The sequence below is a fragment of the Molossus molossus genome, unplaced genomic scaffold (genome assembly GCF_014108415.1).
Source record: "Molossus molossus isolate mMolMol1 unplaced genomic scaffold, mMolMol1.p scaffold_m16_p_8, whole genome shotgun sequence".
Lineage (NCBI taxonomy): Eukaryota > Metazoa > Chordata > Mammalia > Chiroptera > Molossidae > Molossus > Molossus molossus.
This window is the reverse complement of record NW_023425402.1, coordinates 30,646,894-30,664,071: the sequence shown is the minus strand read 5'-3', so window position 1 is coordinate 30,664,071 and position 17,178 is coordinate 30,646,894. Positions and strand designations below refer to the sequence as shown.

The window sequence follows — 17,178 nt, the reverse complement described above, 5'->3', positions numbered from 1 at the left end:
CCCCCTCCTTCACTCTGGTTATTGGTATAACCTCCCAAATAAATAACCTGCATTTAAGTCTTTATCTCAGTTTCTGCATGTGACACATTCCAAACCAAAGCAATTTAGAATTCTGATATTTAAATTATTCTCAAGATCAAAATTTAAATCAAAAGCAAGTTTCATTGAAAACATATGAAATAATACCTATGAAAATGAATTCCTTTTGAGATGTATGTATTCTTAATCACGGACACAGTTGTGGTTATTATCACTTTTTTTAATTTAAATTATTTTACATGTCCATATATAGTTTCAACAGCTACTTAGACAATATTCTGATTTGTCAAGTAATCTCAAGAAACTTAGATTTATGTTAAATAATCATCTTCAGAGAATATTCTCCTCTTGTATGCAAAATTAAACTGATAATAGAATTACTCAGGATAAAAGTAAAACTGTTAAATTAAAAATGACCTTTAGGATACATAATTTAGGTAATAGTAATAAAAGTACTTATTTTACATATCAAGTAGAATTCTACTTTATGCAATTTACTTAAGGCTATAATAAAATTAAATTACACATTTGAAACCACATACAATAATTTAGATTCCAATCTACCACCATTTCTAAAACATCAAACAAATGATTTCAAATACCTGTGTTTGTTAAAAATTTAGAAGATATAATGAGATCAATTGAATAATTCAGAAAATAGTTAGATGAGTAACATAATGTGATGTCTTTAGAACCGATAACCAAGGCCATTCTGGTCAGGTCGTTGGTTCAGCCTGACCATTAGGGTATCTCAACCTATCAACCTGGTGTCTGTTGTGTTTCCTAGGGAACTGATAGTTTACAATATCAAACTATCTATAGAAACAATAAAAGAAAAGAAGTCAATCCCAGCCAGTACGGCTCAGTGGTTGAGTGTTGACCTGTGCACCAAAATGTTGCTGGTTTAATTCCCAGTCAAAGCACATACTTGGGTTGTGGGCTCCATCCCTGGAAGGGGGCATGCAGGAGACAATAGATTGATATTTTGCTCTCATAGGTCGATGTTTCTATTTCTCTCTCTCTCTCTCTCTCTCTCAAAATCAATTTAAAAATTTTAGAAAGTGAATGTTGTGACTCCATAATCATTCACATCAATATAACTATAAGTAGACATGTTTGGATTCCATGACCTAGATCAGGGACATGACCATTTCAGTTTGAGTTTAATTATTCGGTATATCATCCTGATCACAAATGAGATCAGAGTACAGTGAAAAGAGAGATGTAAAATAACTTGGCTACTACATGAAAATAAGCCCAAATTCCATAAGGTATGAGTTTTTTACTAAAGTATAAGCAAATAAACAAAATTAAGTAGAAATTATGTTCAGAATGTGTGGATTCTTAATTGGAGGCTCCCTACTCAAACCATGATCAGTTATCAATAAAGGGTGTGTCTAATATCCTGAGATAAATACTTCAGATTTTGGTATATTCAACAGGAAATGGATTTATGTACAGTTGTAGTCATTAGTTATTTAAAAGAAAGAAAATAGGTCATAGAAATGAACTGTGAAGTTTCTGCAAGTGTATAAAGTGACTTACCCATATGACACTTTTTAGCTTTTGCAATGTGAGAATTGCTGGCTCTAGCAAAGATTCTAATAAATAAATGCTTTAGTTTCTGAGCATTGAAAGATATTTTTAATGTTGATGCTTTGCAACTGAAAAAATAAGTTATAAAGTAGTTTTTTCTTTAACAATTATTAAACTACATCCTACTAAATTATGTTATCAAAGTTAAGCAAATGGAATATTACAGACTGCAACTAAATTTCTTTTTAAAATGAAAAGTAAATATTTCAAAGTCAAGTAAGAGTTTAGTGAATGTGTGTGTTGAATTAAATCTCAGCTGCAATACCTCAACTAAAATGAAAAAGATTTCTGAATAGAATCGATTGTACGGGATTAAAAGTCAGTCTTTGAAAACTATTTATAGTCTTTCTCACCCCAATTGTATGATACCAGACACTAATTTTTTGTTTCTTTGTTTGTTTAATAATTTGTCTATTGACTTTCTTTGTTATATGCTTATTAATTTAACTTGATAAATGCCCTAAATAGTGATTTTGGTGTGGTGGAATCCATAGAGCACTCCATGGACAACACCAGATTATGCTTTACTATGTTTCAGTATAAAAAAAAAAAGACAGAAGATAGAAGATAATGGAAAAGAAATACCACAATGTTGCTCTTTGATCTAGAGAAGGGTTTATAGGAAGAGCTCATGGAAGAAGTGGTTATAGGAAAGTATCTAGGTGAAGTGTTTAACAAAATAGCTACAAACCACATTAAATGACTCCAGTTTATCCCCCAACAGGTAATAAAGCATTTTCCAATGTAAATAATTATTTAAGGGTGAATTCTACCACCTGCTAATAGCAGTTTAAACTAACTTTTTTAGACATTTTTCCATTTTTTATTCAGATAGAGTGGAGAGGAAGAGAGAGAGAGAGAAGCATCGACATGAAAGGGACACATCGAGTGGTTGCCACCCGCATGGCCCAACCAGGGCCGGGGACAAACTGCAACCAAGGCACATGTCCTTAGCGGGAACCTTATTTTTTCAGTTACTACATGAACTGAACCTGGGTTTCTCTCTGGATCGCAGGCCAACGCTCTACCGCTGAGCCAAACTGGCCAGGGCTAAACTAACTTTTTTAAATCAAGTACTTAGATGGAAGTATAATGTTGAATTTCTCTGACGTTTTATTCTGAGTTCTAATTAAAATGAATTTGTTTTTAGTGTTTTATTTTTTAATGCTCTGCATCAGAATCAATTTGTGTTTTATGCCCCTTTGCCCCAGTATTGAAGATCAAGTATGTATTAAAAGCCCAATGTGAAAATTTCATGATTTAGTAGTATCTTACTAGTTTTAATTAAAGACTATTTTTTAGCAGTTTTAAGTTCACATCACAATTGAGAGAAAGGTACAGAGATTTCCTATATGCCTCCTGCCCCCACATATTCATAGAATTCCCCATTGTTGACATCACTCACCAGAATACTACACTTGTTCCCAAGATAAACGTATAATGACATACCATAATCACCCAAAGACTATATAATTTACCTTAGAGCTCATGCTTGGTGTTATAGATTCTATGGGTTTGGACAAAAGTATAATGCTATCTAACCATCATTATAGTATCATATAGAATATTTTTACTGGCCTCAAAATCCTCTGTGCTCTGCCTTTTCATACCCCTTCTCTTTCTCACCCCTGACAACCAGTGATCTTTTCATTGCATTCATAGTTTTGACTTTTCTAGAATGTCTTAGTGTTCAAATCAAACAGTAATTAGCCTTTCCAGAATAACTTCTTAGTGACATGCCTTTAAGGTTCCACCAGATCTTTCAAAAGCTTGATAACACATTACTTTTCAGTGCTGAATAATATTGCATCGTGTAAACAGGCCTTTAGTAATATGGTAATGAAGTGTGGGAGGAGAGAAATTAAGGAGAGGAAACACATGGACCTGTGCACACATTGATAAAGTCATTTTCTTTATTCGTTTCCTAGAGTTGACAACAAATTAGCACAAATTTGGTGTCTAAATACAACACATTTGTTTGGTCACAGTTGTAGAGATCAGGAATCCAAAATCAAAGTATCAGCACAGTCACATTCAAACAGTGCTAAGCTCTCCTAGCTTCTGGAAGCTCCAGCTATTCCTTAGCATGGGGCTACATGACAGCAAACTCTCCTCCTTCCTCATGGCCTGTGTCTTCTGTGTCTCATCTTCTTAGAAGGACACTTGTCTTTGGATTTATGCCAACCCAGTTAATTCAGTGTGATATCATCTCATGATCCTTACTTTAATTACATCTACAAAGATCAGGAGGCTTTAATTTCATTGAAAATGCTGGTGAATATCAACTAAATTATCTCTTATAAATTAGCTGTAATACATGACTACTTCTTGTGCTTAATTTTGTTCTTAGTTTGGTAAATATGAGCTCTACCATACAGACTCATCATTATTTTTCACTTTTCTTTCTTAGATGTCTTCCTGGATGTTCTGGTCAATCTTGTGAAATTAAGATAAATGAATGTTTTTCATCACCATATCTAAATGTTGTGAACTGCGAAAATCATATCAATGGATATATTTGCAAATGTCAAAAAGGTAATTTTTGAAAAATTAATAGTCTTGTATCCTGTATGAATGTGTTTTTACAAAATGTATGTTTACATATGTATGTTATGTGTATGTATAATACAATTGTGATGATCCACTCTACCAACAATGTTGACTATTAATCAAGTTCTAAGTAAGCAATGATCACACTTAGAAATCATGAGATGGATATTCTGTGAGCTGTTAAGCAACCACTGATGACAATTAGGGAATCCTAATGTTTAGAGTATGACATTTCACTAAAGGTATTTTCTAAATTTATGTAACCTTCAAATTCATGAGTTTTAGCTATATCATTGTGCTTAGCCTACAGGAAGCCTTTTATAAATGTTAGCACTTACTGGCATTGACATTATTGTTATGTATAATGATTGTTAGTACAGAGATGGGCAAGCAAAGTAAACATTTTATTCAAAGAATAATCATTCATTAATAATTGTCTTTTGGACCATTTCGGCCTTTGAGCATATTCTCTTTAACTGTATACTGACATAAACAAGGTGTGTCCGTGCATCTTTTTCCTACATATCCTTTAGTTTTCTAATTTTTCAACTTTGTTGCTTTGTCCTCTGTCTTCTGTTACTCATCTCATCTTTAACATTCAGCTGTATCAGCTGAGATAGAATGTTGAATGTCTGAATGTGCCCGAGCAGTAGTAATCTCTCAGAAATATATGTGGGGGTATTTTGGTCACTCAGAAAGAGTTGTCACTCCTTTTAGACCCCACAGAAGACTTGAGACAACTTGTGGGTACCTCAGGTTCTGGGACCTTTTTTTTTTTAGTCCAAACACAGCTGGATGACTCTTGCAATATTCTGAACAGAACACAAGTTAAGAAATTCAATGCTAGCTTCCTCATCAGATATATCTACAAAACACAACTGACATTTAAACCAGATATAGGTATGTTAGACGATACTCTGTATTTTATTTAATTTTGCACCACCAAATCTCATCCAAGGAATTGTATTCTAATGTGTCCTCACAAATTGTTCAACACATATTGAAAAAGTACAACCCATGATTGATGCTGGCCAATGTGGTGTAATCGCAGACAGCACCCTAGTTAGCAGAATGCCACCCCCCTCTTCACAAGCAGACAAATGAGATGGTTTCCCCATGTCCTCCAAGCTAACAAGGTACAGTGCTGGACAAGTGGAGCACATGCTGGATCTCAGACCTCACTGATCCTCTCTGCAGGAGCTCTTTATTCAGGGTGCAACCTGCACAGTATTCAGTTCAGACCTAATTACAGGGCTCATCCTCTACCTGTGCAGTGAACTCAATGGCTACTGAACTCGTTTCCACTGAAGTATCAAAACAAGCATTCAGATTATTTTACAAAATAAAAAGCACTTACTTGTGTTTTAGCCCAAATGGTTCCATTTATAGTGTTCTATAAAAATGTTTAACACTCAGTAAATGAAACCACAGTTTGCCCCATTATGAGCAAATTGAAAGTGAGGGGAACAATCTCTGTACTGCAAAAGTGAATACTTTACCAGAGTTGTTCTCAGTCCCTGGGGCAGTCATGTGTTCCCTTTTTTTACTCAGGAGGGGTGGGATAGTGTTTATATAGGTGATACTATAAGCTGCGGTTACACATTTTGCTATTAAAGTAACATGATTCATTTTGAAGCAAAAATGCTACATTGTCCTTGGGGCAAGGAAGGAGATAAACACAGATAATACCTGCCATGCGTGCTCACAATTATTAAGTCATGAATAGGGATTTTGAATTTAGAACAGAAAAGGTACAGAATGATTTTTTCATTTTAATCAAGACCCTTGAAAAGTGAAATAATCTTTAATGTGAAATAAAAAGAGTGTATACTAATATATTTTCATGAAGATTAAAGTATAAAAATCAATTCTTCTATATATTCTAGAGTTAGACTCAGCCAATAAAATAATTTTAATTCATGTTATCCAATTAATAGATACTATATTAAAAAGTAAGAAATTATTTTAAGTTTAGGTTTAATTTTAATTTTATTTTATTTTCCTCAGATTAGGTGCAAATAACTTGACACTAAGAGAGAAAAAAGTTAAATATATAAATCTTTGAAATAGTGAATTTTATTTCCCTTATTAAATTCCAACTATTGAGCTAGCAGATGGTGGTGGGCAGGACCGGACAGAGGGTGAGTGTGTGAGAGAGTGAGCTAGTGTTTGAGAGAGTGTGTGTTGACGTGAAGGTGGATGACCAAACTCCTGCAGTGCAGAGACACCGAGCAGAAGTTCCCTGTGCTGTGGATGGGAGCAGCTGGCTACCTTGGTAAGCTGCTCTTCAGGGCACTTCTCCCTGAGCCACGGGGAGGTCCCACCATTTTGGAATATCCCTTGTTTTCCTTGAGAGGAGGCAGTGGGAGCTGCTAGGGCCCAGCAACCTGAGACTACCAGTGCACCTGGCACCATCGGACCAGTGGACACTCTGTGTCAACACAGACCAGTGCACAGTAGTGGAGCTTCCAAGATGCTGGTTGCAGAAGCCGCAGATGGCCTGGAGTCCAGCACCATCCCCCATAGTAGCAGCCCGATCAAAGTCAAGATATACCCCTAGCAACAGAGGCTGGGAAGCAGACATTCATCCCTAGGCAACAGAAGCACATACTAGCAGCTGAGACTCATCCCCCAAAACTACAGCAAAAGCTGAGAAGGAGTTGAGCCCCACGGGGCAGCAGCTCTCCCCAGCCACCAGTTGCAGGACCAGCGGCTCCACAGAGGACTGTGCAGTCCAGCAGCTCACAAGAGCAGTGGGAAGCCAGAGCCCCAGAGGGACTGGTGCAATCCAGCTGCCCACCCACAGGACCTGCAGGATGCCGGGGCACAAGAGAGGCCTGTGCCAACCAGCAGGGACTGTGCAATCTACTTAACCATGGGATCTGCGAGGTGCTGAAGCACCAGAGTGGCCTGTGCTACCCAGCAGGGACTATGCCATCCAGTTACCCATGGGACCTGTGGGGTACTGAAGTACCAGAGAGGCCTGTGCAACCCAGCAGCCCATAACATACTCACAGAGCTGGGTCCCCAAAGGGACTGTGCGATCCAGTTATCCGCAGGACCTGGAGGATGCTGGGGCACCAGAGAGGCCTGTGCGACCCAGCTGCATACAAGATAGGCTTAGAGGATGTGAAAATGGAGGCAGAGTAAATGGAAGCTACACAGACAATCTCCCAGGACCAAATGGGAATTACAAATAAAATAAAGACAAATCCTCAGAAAAAAGCAACAGAAAAGCAGCAGGACAGGACTATATAATCAGGGACAATGGTAGGATCTGCAGAGGCAAGAGAGGGTGGCAGGCTGGGAGCCCACGGATAGCAGCAGTCTTGCTGTGAGCAATGCCCTTGGGGAATAAAGACCAAGCCCACTCCACAGCGCTGAGAACCTGGACAGAGCACTAAAATAGCCACAACCACGCACCTGGTGGATACGGCAGAGGGAGGACAACTGGGTTGAAACTCTGTGGGGACACCCAGGATATGGAGGGCAATCAGAGATTTTGCTGAGTTGTGGCCACAAAGGACAGTGGCCAGTGTGCTCCTTCCCAGAGCTGTGGGGAAAAGTAGCAGCCCCCACTCCCCTCAGAGATTCAGCCTTTCCCAGGTGAGGCAAAGAAATGCAAATTGAGGCTCATTAACAATCAGCATCTATCCCACCCTCTGTAAATCCTCTTATGCAGAACACAAGGGCTACATTCCAAGGAACTGAATAACTAAGATTACTAGCCTCCAGGAAAAAAACTAGAGGATAACTGAATCATTCCTGGGCTTGCAAATCTACCCAGGAAAGTAAGACTTAACAGTGGTGTTTAACATGGGCCAACCAAGGCTCATCCAAACCCAGTAGAGGGAGCCACAAACAGCAGAACACCAACACACACAGGGACAATTTGACAACCTCCGAAACCCACTGAAGTAGCCAAAATGGTGAAACAAACAAAAAAAAAAATTCCAAATGAAAGAACAAGAGAATTCTCTAATCAAAGATTAGATAAATAAAATGCAACTAAGCAAATTATCAGAGGTAGAGTTCAGAGCCATGATCTTGTGGAAACTCAACAGCATGAGTAAGGACATCATCAGCACCATGAATAAAGATATAAAAACATTGAAAACCAACCAAGTGGAAATGAAGAATGACATAGCAGAAATAAAGAACACATTGGACTAACCAGCAGAGTAAAGGAAGTTGAGGAACGGATCAGTGAATAAGAAGACAAGGTTGAAAAATTCCACCAATCAGAAACCAAAAGGAAAGAACAATTGAAAAACAAGAAAACAGCTTAAGAGAACTGTGAGACTACTGGAAATGTAATAACATTTATATCATAGGAGTCCCTGAAGAGGAAGAAAATGGGCAAGGGTTAGAGAATATATTTGAAGAAATAGTGACAGAAAACTTTACTAACTTGGTAAAGGAAGAAAGCATTCAAGTTCAAGAAGCACAGGGAGCCCCAAGTAAGAAGAACCCAAACAGGCCCACACCAAGACACATAGTAATTAAAATGCCAAAAATTAAAGACAAAGAGAGAATTCTAAAGGCCCCAAAAGGTAAGCAACAGGTTACCTACAAAGGAAACCCCATAAGGCTCTCAGCTGACTTCTCAACAGAAACACTAAGACCAGAAGGGAATGGCATGAAGTAATCAAGGTCATGAAAAACAAGGATCTGAATCCAAGACTACTCTACCCAGCAAGGCTATCATTCAAAATAGAAGATCAAATAAAGAGCTTCCCAGACAAAAAAAAAAAAAAGGAAAAGGGAATACATTAGCACAAAACCAGCACTGCAAGAAATGTTAAAAGGACTGCTGTAATTAGCAGGAGAAATAGAAAGAAAAATAGAACCACACTAAACAAAAATGGCAATAAATAAGTACATATCAATTATCACCTTAAATGGGAATGGTTTGAAAACTTCTATAAAAAGACACAGAGTAGCTGACTGGATAAGAAAGCATGAATCACACATATGTTGTTTACAAGAGACCCACCTCACAAAAAAAAAGACTCACATAGGTTTAAAGTGAAGAGATGGAAAAATATCTTTCAAACAAACAAAAAGGGGAAAAAAGCTGGGGTAGCAATACTCATATCTGATAAAGTAGATTTCAAAATGAAGGCCATAACTAGAAACAAAGAAGGCCACTACATAATATTGAAAGGATCTATCCAACAGGAAGATATAACCTTGGTAAATATATATGCACCCAATATAGGAGCACCAACATATATTAAAAATCTTCTGGAGGACTTCAAAGGAAAAATCAACAGCAATACAATCATAGCAGGGGAATTCAACACCCCACTGACATCACTGGATAGATCATCTAGAAAAAAAAATTAACAAGGAAACACAGACTCTAAATGAAGAACTAGATCAAATGGATTTTTATAGATCTCCACAGAAAATGACACCCCAAAACTGCAGAATTCACATTCTTCTCAAGTGCACATGGGACATTCTCAAAGATAGACCACATGTTAGGGCACAAACTAAGTCTCTACAAGTTCAAGAAGATTGAAATCATATCCAGCATCTTCTCAGATCACAATGACATGCAACTAGAAATCAATTGCAACAAGAACATACAAAGACATTTGAACACATGGAAGCTAAATAGCATGTTATTAAACAATGAATGGGTCACCGAGGAGATCAAGGAAAAAATTAAAAATTTCCTGTAAGTCAATGAAAATGAACACAACAACACAAAGTCTATGGGATGCAGCAAAAGCAGTTCTGAGAGGGAAGTTTCATAGCACCACAGGCCTACCTCAAGAAGCAAGAAACATTTCTAATAGAATATTTAACCTCACAACTTAAAGAACTAGGAAAAAAAAAAAATCCAGAGCAAGTAGAAGGAAGGAGGGAAATAGTAAAGATCAGAGCAGAAATAAATGACATGGAGACCAAAAAAAACAAAACAATTCAAAGGATCAATGAAACAAAGAGCTGTTTTTTTGCAAAGATAAACAAGATTGATGGACCATTAGCTAGACTCACCAAAAAACAAAGAGAGAGAACCCAAGTACACAAAATCAGAAATGAGAGAGGAGAAATAATAATGGACACCACAGAAATACAAAGGATTGTTAACAAATATTATGAACAATTATGTGAGAACAAATTCGACAATCTAAGAGAAATGGACAAATTTCTAGAAACACAAAGTCTCCCAAAACTGAACCGAGAAGAGATTGAAAACTTGAACAGACCAATAACAACCAACGAAATGAAGATGTAATCAAAACTCTTTCAGCAAACAAAATCCCAGGCACAGATGCCTTCACAGGGGAATTTTACTGAACATTCAAAGAAGTACTAACATCCTTTCTCCTCAAACTATTTCAAAAAATTCAAGAAGAAGGAAGACTTCCAAACTCGTTTGATGAGGTCAGCATAATTCTAATTCCAAAACCAGAAAAAGACACTACAAAGAAAGAAAACTACAGGCCAATATCCCTGATGAACATAGATGCCAAAATTCTGAACAAAATACTATCACATCGAATTCAGCAATACATCAAAAAAATTATTCACCATGACCAAGTGGGATTCATCCCAGGGATGCAAGGCTGGTACAATATTTGCAAGTCAATAAATGTGATACACCACATAAATAAAATGAAAGGTAAAGATCTTATGATCTTATCAATAGATGCTGAAAAGTATGTGACAAAATCCAGCACACATTTTTTATAAAAACCCTCAGCAATCTGGGAATAGAGGGATCATATCTCGACATACTAAAGGCCATATATTAAAGACCTATAGCCAACATCATACTCAATGGGAATAAACTACAAGCATTTCCCTTAAGAACAGGAACAAGATAAGGATGCCCACTTTCACCACATTTATTTAATATAGTACTGGAAGTCTTAGCCACAGCAATCAGACAGGAAGAAAAACTAAAAGGGATCCAAATTGGAAAGTGAAACTGTCATTATTTGCAGATGACATAATACTATACATAGAAAAACCCAAAGACTCCATCAAAAATTTACTAGACTTAATATATGAATTTGGCAAAGTAGCAGGATACAAAATTAACATCAAGAAATTGATGGCATTTTTAAACACTAATGATGAACTCACAGAAAGAGAAACTAAAAAAAAAAATCCCATTTACCATTGCAGCAAAAAAATTAAGATACCTAGGAATAAACTTAACCAAAGAAATAAAGGACCTATTTGCAGAATACTACAGGTCATTGCAAAAAGAAATGAAGGAAGATATATAAAAGTGGAAGCACATACCTTGTTCGTGGATTAGAAGAAGTAACATCATTATAATGTCTATACTATCCAAAGCAATCTATAGATTTAATGCAATCCCCATCAAAATACCAATGACATACTTGACAGAACTAGAACAAATACTTCAAATGTTCATATGGAACCAAGAAAGATTCCAAATAGCCACAGAAACCTTGAAAAAGAGAAACAAAGTTGGAGGAATCACATTACCCCATTTCAGGTTATACTACAAAGCCACTGTAATCCGAGCAGCCTGGTACTGTCACAAGAACAGGCAGATAGATCAATGGAACAGAATAGAGAACCCAGAAATGGACCCAAGACAATATGCTCAATTAATATTTGACAAAGGGGGCAAAAGCATACAGTGGAGTAAAGACAGCCTCTTTAATAAATGGTGTTGGGAAAATTGAACAGCTACATGCAAAAAAAAAAGAAACTAGACCATCAACTTAAACCATACACAAGAATAAACTCAAAATGGATAAAACACTTATATGTGACTCATGAATCAATAAAAATCCTAGAAGAAAATGTAGGCAACAATATTTCAGACATCATATGCAGCAGAATTTTCACTGATACATCACCTAAGGCAACAGAGACAAAGGAGAAAATGAACACATGGGACTACATCAAACTAAAAAGTTTCTTCACAGCAAAAGAAACAACCACTAAAATGGAAAGGCAACCCACTGTATGGGAGAGCATAATTGCCAATGATACATTAGATAAGTGGGTTTTTTTTTCTTTAAATCTTGTCTGCTGGATTTTCATTTGCCTATTTTATAATTTTTTATTCAGTTCCCATTTCTTAACATCAGCTGGTCCATACTAGTACAAGGACATTTATCTTATTTTCTATGTTCATTGGTTGTGCCTATATGCACGTAAGTTCTTTGGTTTATCTCTTCCTGCACCCCTCTCCCCTTCCTTCTGAGGTTCATCCCTGTCTCCTACTTCCATGTCTCTGGCTCTATTTTGTTCATCAGTATCTTATTTTTTTTTATCCTCACCTGAGGACATTTTTTTTTTTTTTCCATTTTTGTTCGGTAGAGTGGGAGGGAGAGAGAGGAAGAGAGAGAGAGAAACATCGATGTGAAAGGGACACATCGAGTGGCTGCCACCCGCACAACCAACCAGGGCGGGGACAATCTGCAACCAAGGTACATGCCCTTAGCGGGAACTGAACCCCGGTCTCTCTGGACCGCAGGCCGATGCTCTAACCACAGGGCTTATTGATTTATTTTTATGGGTGTGATTGGCACTCAGCATTCATTCCTGTCTATTGTGGTTTCTGTACCACAGAGGAAAGAAAATTTAAAACTACAACATATAGACTCCCTTGTAGCTGAGATTTTGAAAATAAATTGAGTTCCACCAATAATAAAAATACCTGAAATCTGGGGCATCTGGATGTGCTAGCAGTTCACTTGCTGAAGATGGTCATGCACATGTGGAATTTTCTGCAACAGATTTCACTATTATGAATTGTACTAAAAGCAGTGGTGGCAGGAGGGGCAGTCAGACTTCAGTCCTGTTCAGTCACTAGCCTCAGGGCAGGGACAGACAGCAGGGGAGGTCCGGTGACAGATCCCTGGTCATCCAGCTTTCCTGCTGCAGGGGGTCCTGAACCTCAGTAATTCTAAGGGTGCTTTTATGTTTCTCACCTTCCTGGAGTGGCATCTCTCAGAGTCACATCTGTGTTTTTGTAGTTACTCCCACATCCCTTCTAATAATTTTGTAAGCATCTTATTTTATTCCCTGTTATTAAGGCCTTTTTTCTTAAATCCCTACAGTGGTTTCTGTTTTCTGTGCTGAACCCTGACTAACTTATTTTCTTATCAAGACAGGCTTAATGCTTCCTTCAGCTTAACCAAACCCTAGCCAGGCTTCTTCTTGACTCCAGGCCCCTGACCTCCCTTTCTGTAGAGCATTTACTTTAGAAAACTTAGTATTTTAATTTCTTCCTCTGTCCCTTTGAGATGTAAGCCTTCTTGCCATCTCTTGGCAATTAAAAAACCCCAAAATGTTTTTCTCAAAGAAGCGGGAGCCATCCCTTTGAAGTGTAATCGTAGGAAGTAGTGCCTCCCTCTTCCTGCTTCTGTGGGAGGTAGAAGCCTAATGTCAAGTGACAATTAGCAAACACAGAAGCTCTAAGTCACATTGACCAACTCGCCCCCACTTTTCCACTAGTTCACCCTAGGATTTAAATATCCCCCCACCTACCTTGGGTTCAGTGCAGTTGATTCAGTCTGTCTCCCCTATTTCACTAGCCTCTCTCTCTTAATATAATACTCTTGAATAATGTCTTTCTTGTCTTTTATAATGTCTGGTGATTTGGCCCTGGCTGGTTTTGCTCAGTGGTTAGAGCGTGGGCTGGGGACCAGAGAGGCCCGGGTTCAGTTCCTGCTAAGGGCACGTACCTCGGCTGTGGTTTGTCCCCACCCTGGTTGGGGTTGTGTGGATGGCAGCCACTCAATGTGTCTCTCTCACATCAATGTTTCTCTCTCTCTTTTCCTCCCTCTCTACTTTCCACTCTATCTGAAGATAAATGCAAAAATGTCCTCAAATGAGGATAAAAATAAATAAATGTCTGGTGATTTTTTTCTTTTGCAGTTCTGATTTTATGGTTTAAGTTTTATAATGTTCTTTATAGAATTAGAAGCAAGAGGAAAACTGCATTATTATATTTAATTGTTTAAAATTTATTGTAAAATATTATATTCAATCAAAATATAGACAATTAATGTAATTTTATATAAAATAATATAATGAGCCTCTGTGTATGTTCCATTTGCCTCAAAGAATAAAATATTAGCAATAATGACAGGCTCCTCTGTATTCTTCCCTGAGCACATTATTATCCCCACCCACTGCGTTAACTATTCTGAATTTTATATTCAAAAATTTCATACATATAGAATTTTATTATATATGTGTATCTCTAAGTGATATAATTAAATTTGTATGTATTGTGACTTTTATAAGAACACTTAAAAATGTTTTTTCATGGAATATGCTTTTATATTCAACAATATTATGTTTGTGACATTCAACCATGTTAATGACTGGCTGCCGTGACTTTTTATTAGCCCTACACAACTGTTTCTTCTGGGACACCTTTTATAGTCTTCACAGCAGAAATAGGTACAGAATCGGGTGAACATATGAAAGAACACTACAAAGTGGAAAGAGTCTTGGACAGGGATTTGGCTAATTCAGTCTTTTGGCAGATGCTTCTAAGTTTGATTTGATTCTGTCAAGTATTTTAAACCTGTTCTGCATTTTTCTGCTTATAATGCATTATTGCATTTAATCATTTCTAAGCATCTCAGAATACTTATTTAATTGTTCTATTTAGTTTATCAAGGAAGAATGGTGAGAATATATTGCTAAGTAGGAACAAGACTAAGACTGTGATTCCCCTTCACCAGAGTTCAGATTAAATGCTACTCCATAATACATATATAAAAGTTGCAATTATAATACACGTAAGTAGTAAGTAAGTAGTGACAACTAATTGTCTTTATTGTCCCTATGTACAATGGTATATTTAGGTATATTCAGGTTAACATGTTCTTAAGCCTATTAAGATTCATTATGAATGGTTGCTTATAATGTATATGTAGTAAACCATTGCTCATATATTCTCTTGTGGATAGCTTAGCAATGCTGTTTGCTATGTTGATGAAGAAATACTGACAAAAGCCAAAGGATGCATATACAGTGTTTTAGTATGGAGAATTAGATCATGATGCTTAGAGAATTTTTACAGCCAATACAGCTAAACCTAGAAATAATATTCATAGTCAATAGAACCACAGCTTAAGAAATACACTACAAGTATAACAAAAAAATATTTTCTATCTAGAAACTATAGTGATAGCTTTTGTTTGAATTTAAGAATCATATTAAAGAAGTATGTTGTGTGTTTATTCCATTGCTCTCTATGTATTTATTGCAAGGTAAAATATTTGAAGACATCTGAATGGGTAATGTAGAAGGGCACCATAGGTACAAGCTGAAACTTTATTTCACATACGCTTACTTTCATTTCGGCATAACTGTGTGACTCCAGGGCAAACAATTTATCTTCTCTAAGTTTAATTTTCTCCTCTATTAAATAGAGATAGTAATAATAGCTACCAGATAGAATGATTATGAAGATAAACTGTGACAATTTGTATAAAAGACCTAGCACGATTATAACAAATAGTAAGAGTATATCAATATACACACAAAGATATACAAATACATGTATAAACTATCATTATTGTTATTATTAAAAATTAAATTTCTGCTTTGTGATTGTCTTTAATAGGGTGGGCAGGACATCACCGTGAGAAGGGCCTTGATGAGTGCATTCCCAACTCATGTGTTCATGAAATATGCAGAGAAAATGAACCTGGCTTTGACTCAGCATGTGTATGCAGGCCCGGATTTGTGGTAAAATTATTATTGTTTTTGGTTGTGAAACTTTTACATTGCCTCTGAAATACTGTAAGTAATAGAATACTGTACAGTAAAAGATCAAGTTGGACAGGTTAACTCAGTGCTCTTCTCCTTCTCCATCTGTACCTACTACACTCTCTCAGCCATCCCCATCCTCCTTGTCCACCCATCGCACACACCCTCCTCAAGAGAAAAGCGGTCTCATAAATTGATCCAAACTAAGGTGCAAGTGACTTAATGTATTGTTATTTAATGTATTGTTATTTAATGTTTAATGCATTTGGAAGGAGGATGCCACTAGAGGAATTATTAATATTGTCAGGGTCTTGGCAGAGCCTGTATTTTGCCCAAGAACATAGCACTGTTTCTGGTGTTAGACTCAGAGAATTGTGTGTTCAAAAGAATGCATCTGCTTCCTTGTCAAATTCTGACTGGTCTGCACTCCAAGAACATTAGAAATATCTCTACTCGCCCTGGCCAGTTTGGCTCAGCGGTTAGAGCATTGGCCTGCGGTCCAGAGAGACCCGGGTTCAGTGCCTGCTGGGGGCATGTACCTCAGTTGCAGTTTGTCCCCGACCCTGGTTGGGTTGTGTGAGTGGCAGCCACTCGATGTGTCCCTTTCACGTCGATGTTTCTCTCTCTCTCTCTCTGTTCCTCTCTCTCCCTCCCACTCTACCTGAACAAAGAATGGAAAAATGTCCTCGGGTGAGGATAATAAAAAAAAGAAAAGAAATATCTCTACTGAACCACAAGTCTTTTTTTTTTTTTTAATGAATTTTTATTTATTTTTTTGTTACAGATATTTTACCTTTTTATCCCATTAGCAGCCCCCACCCCACACCCCCTCCACCCCGTCCCCAGCTTAGTTGTCCATGTCCATTGGTCATGCATACATGCATATAAGTTCTGTGGTTTATCTCTTCCCACCCCCCCACCCCCCCATCCCCTCTTCTGAGGGATGTCAGTCTGTGCCCTACTTCCATGTGTCTGGGTCTACTGTATTCCACAGACTGTTATGTTCATTATATTCCGTATATAAGTGAGATCATGTGGTATTTGTCTTTTTCTGCTTGGCTTCTTTCACTTAGGATAATACTTTCCAGGTCCCTCCATGACGTCTCAAAGGATAAGAGATCTTTCTTTCTTACCGCTGCATAGTACTCCATTGTGTATATGTACCACAGCTTTTTTATCCATTCGTCTACTGGTGGACACTTGGGCTGTTTCCAGATCTTAGCTATTGTAAATAGTGCTGCTATGAACATGGGGGTA

At 37.3% G+C, this 17,178-nt stretch overlaps 1 protein-coding gene across 1 annotated transcript in view; it reads left to right on the top strand.

Annotated features, from left to right (window-relative positions):
• The window catches only part of EYS (eyes shut homolog), a 1,629,530-nt gene that overhangs the window by 854,696 nt on the left and 757,656 nt on the right, over positions 1-17,178 (top strand). Inside the window, 2 exon segments of the mRNA XM_036248740.1 lie at positions 4,046-4,170; positions 15,776-15,900. Of these exon segments, the coding sequence (XP_036104633.1) occupies positions 4,046-4,170; positions 15,776-15,900 (250 nt within the window).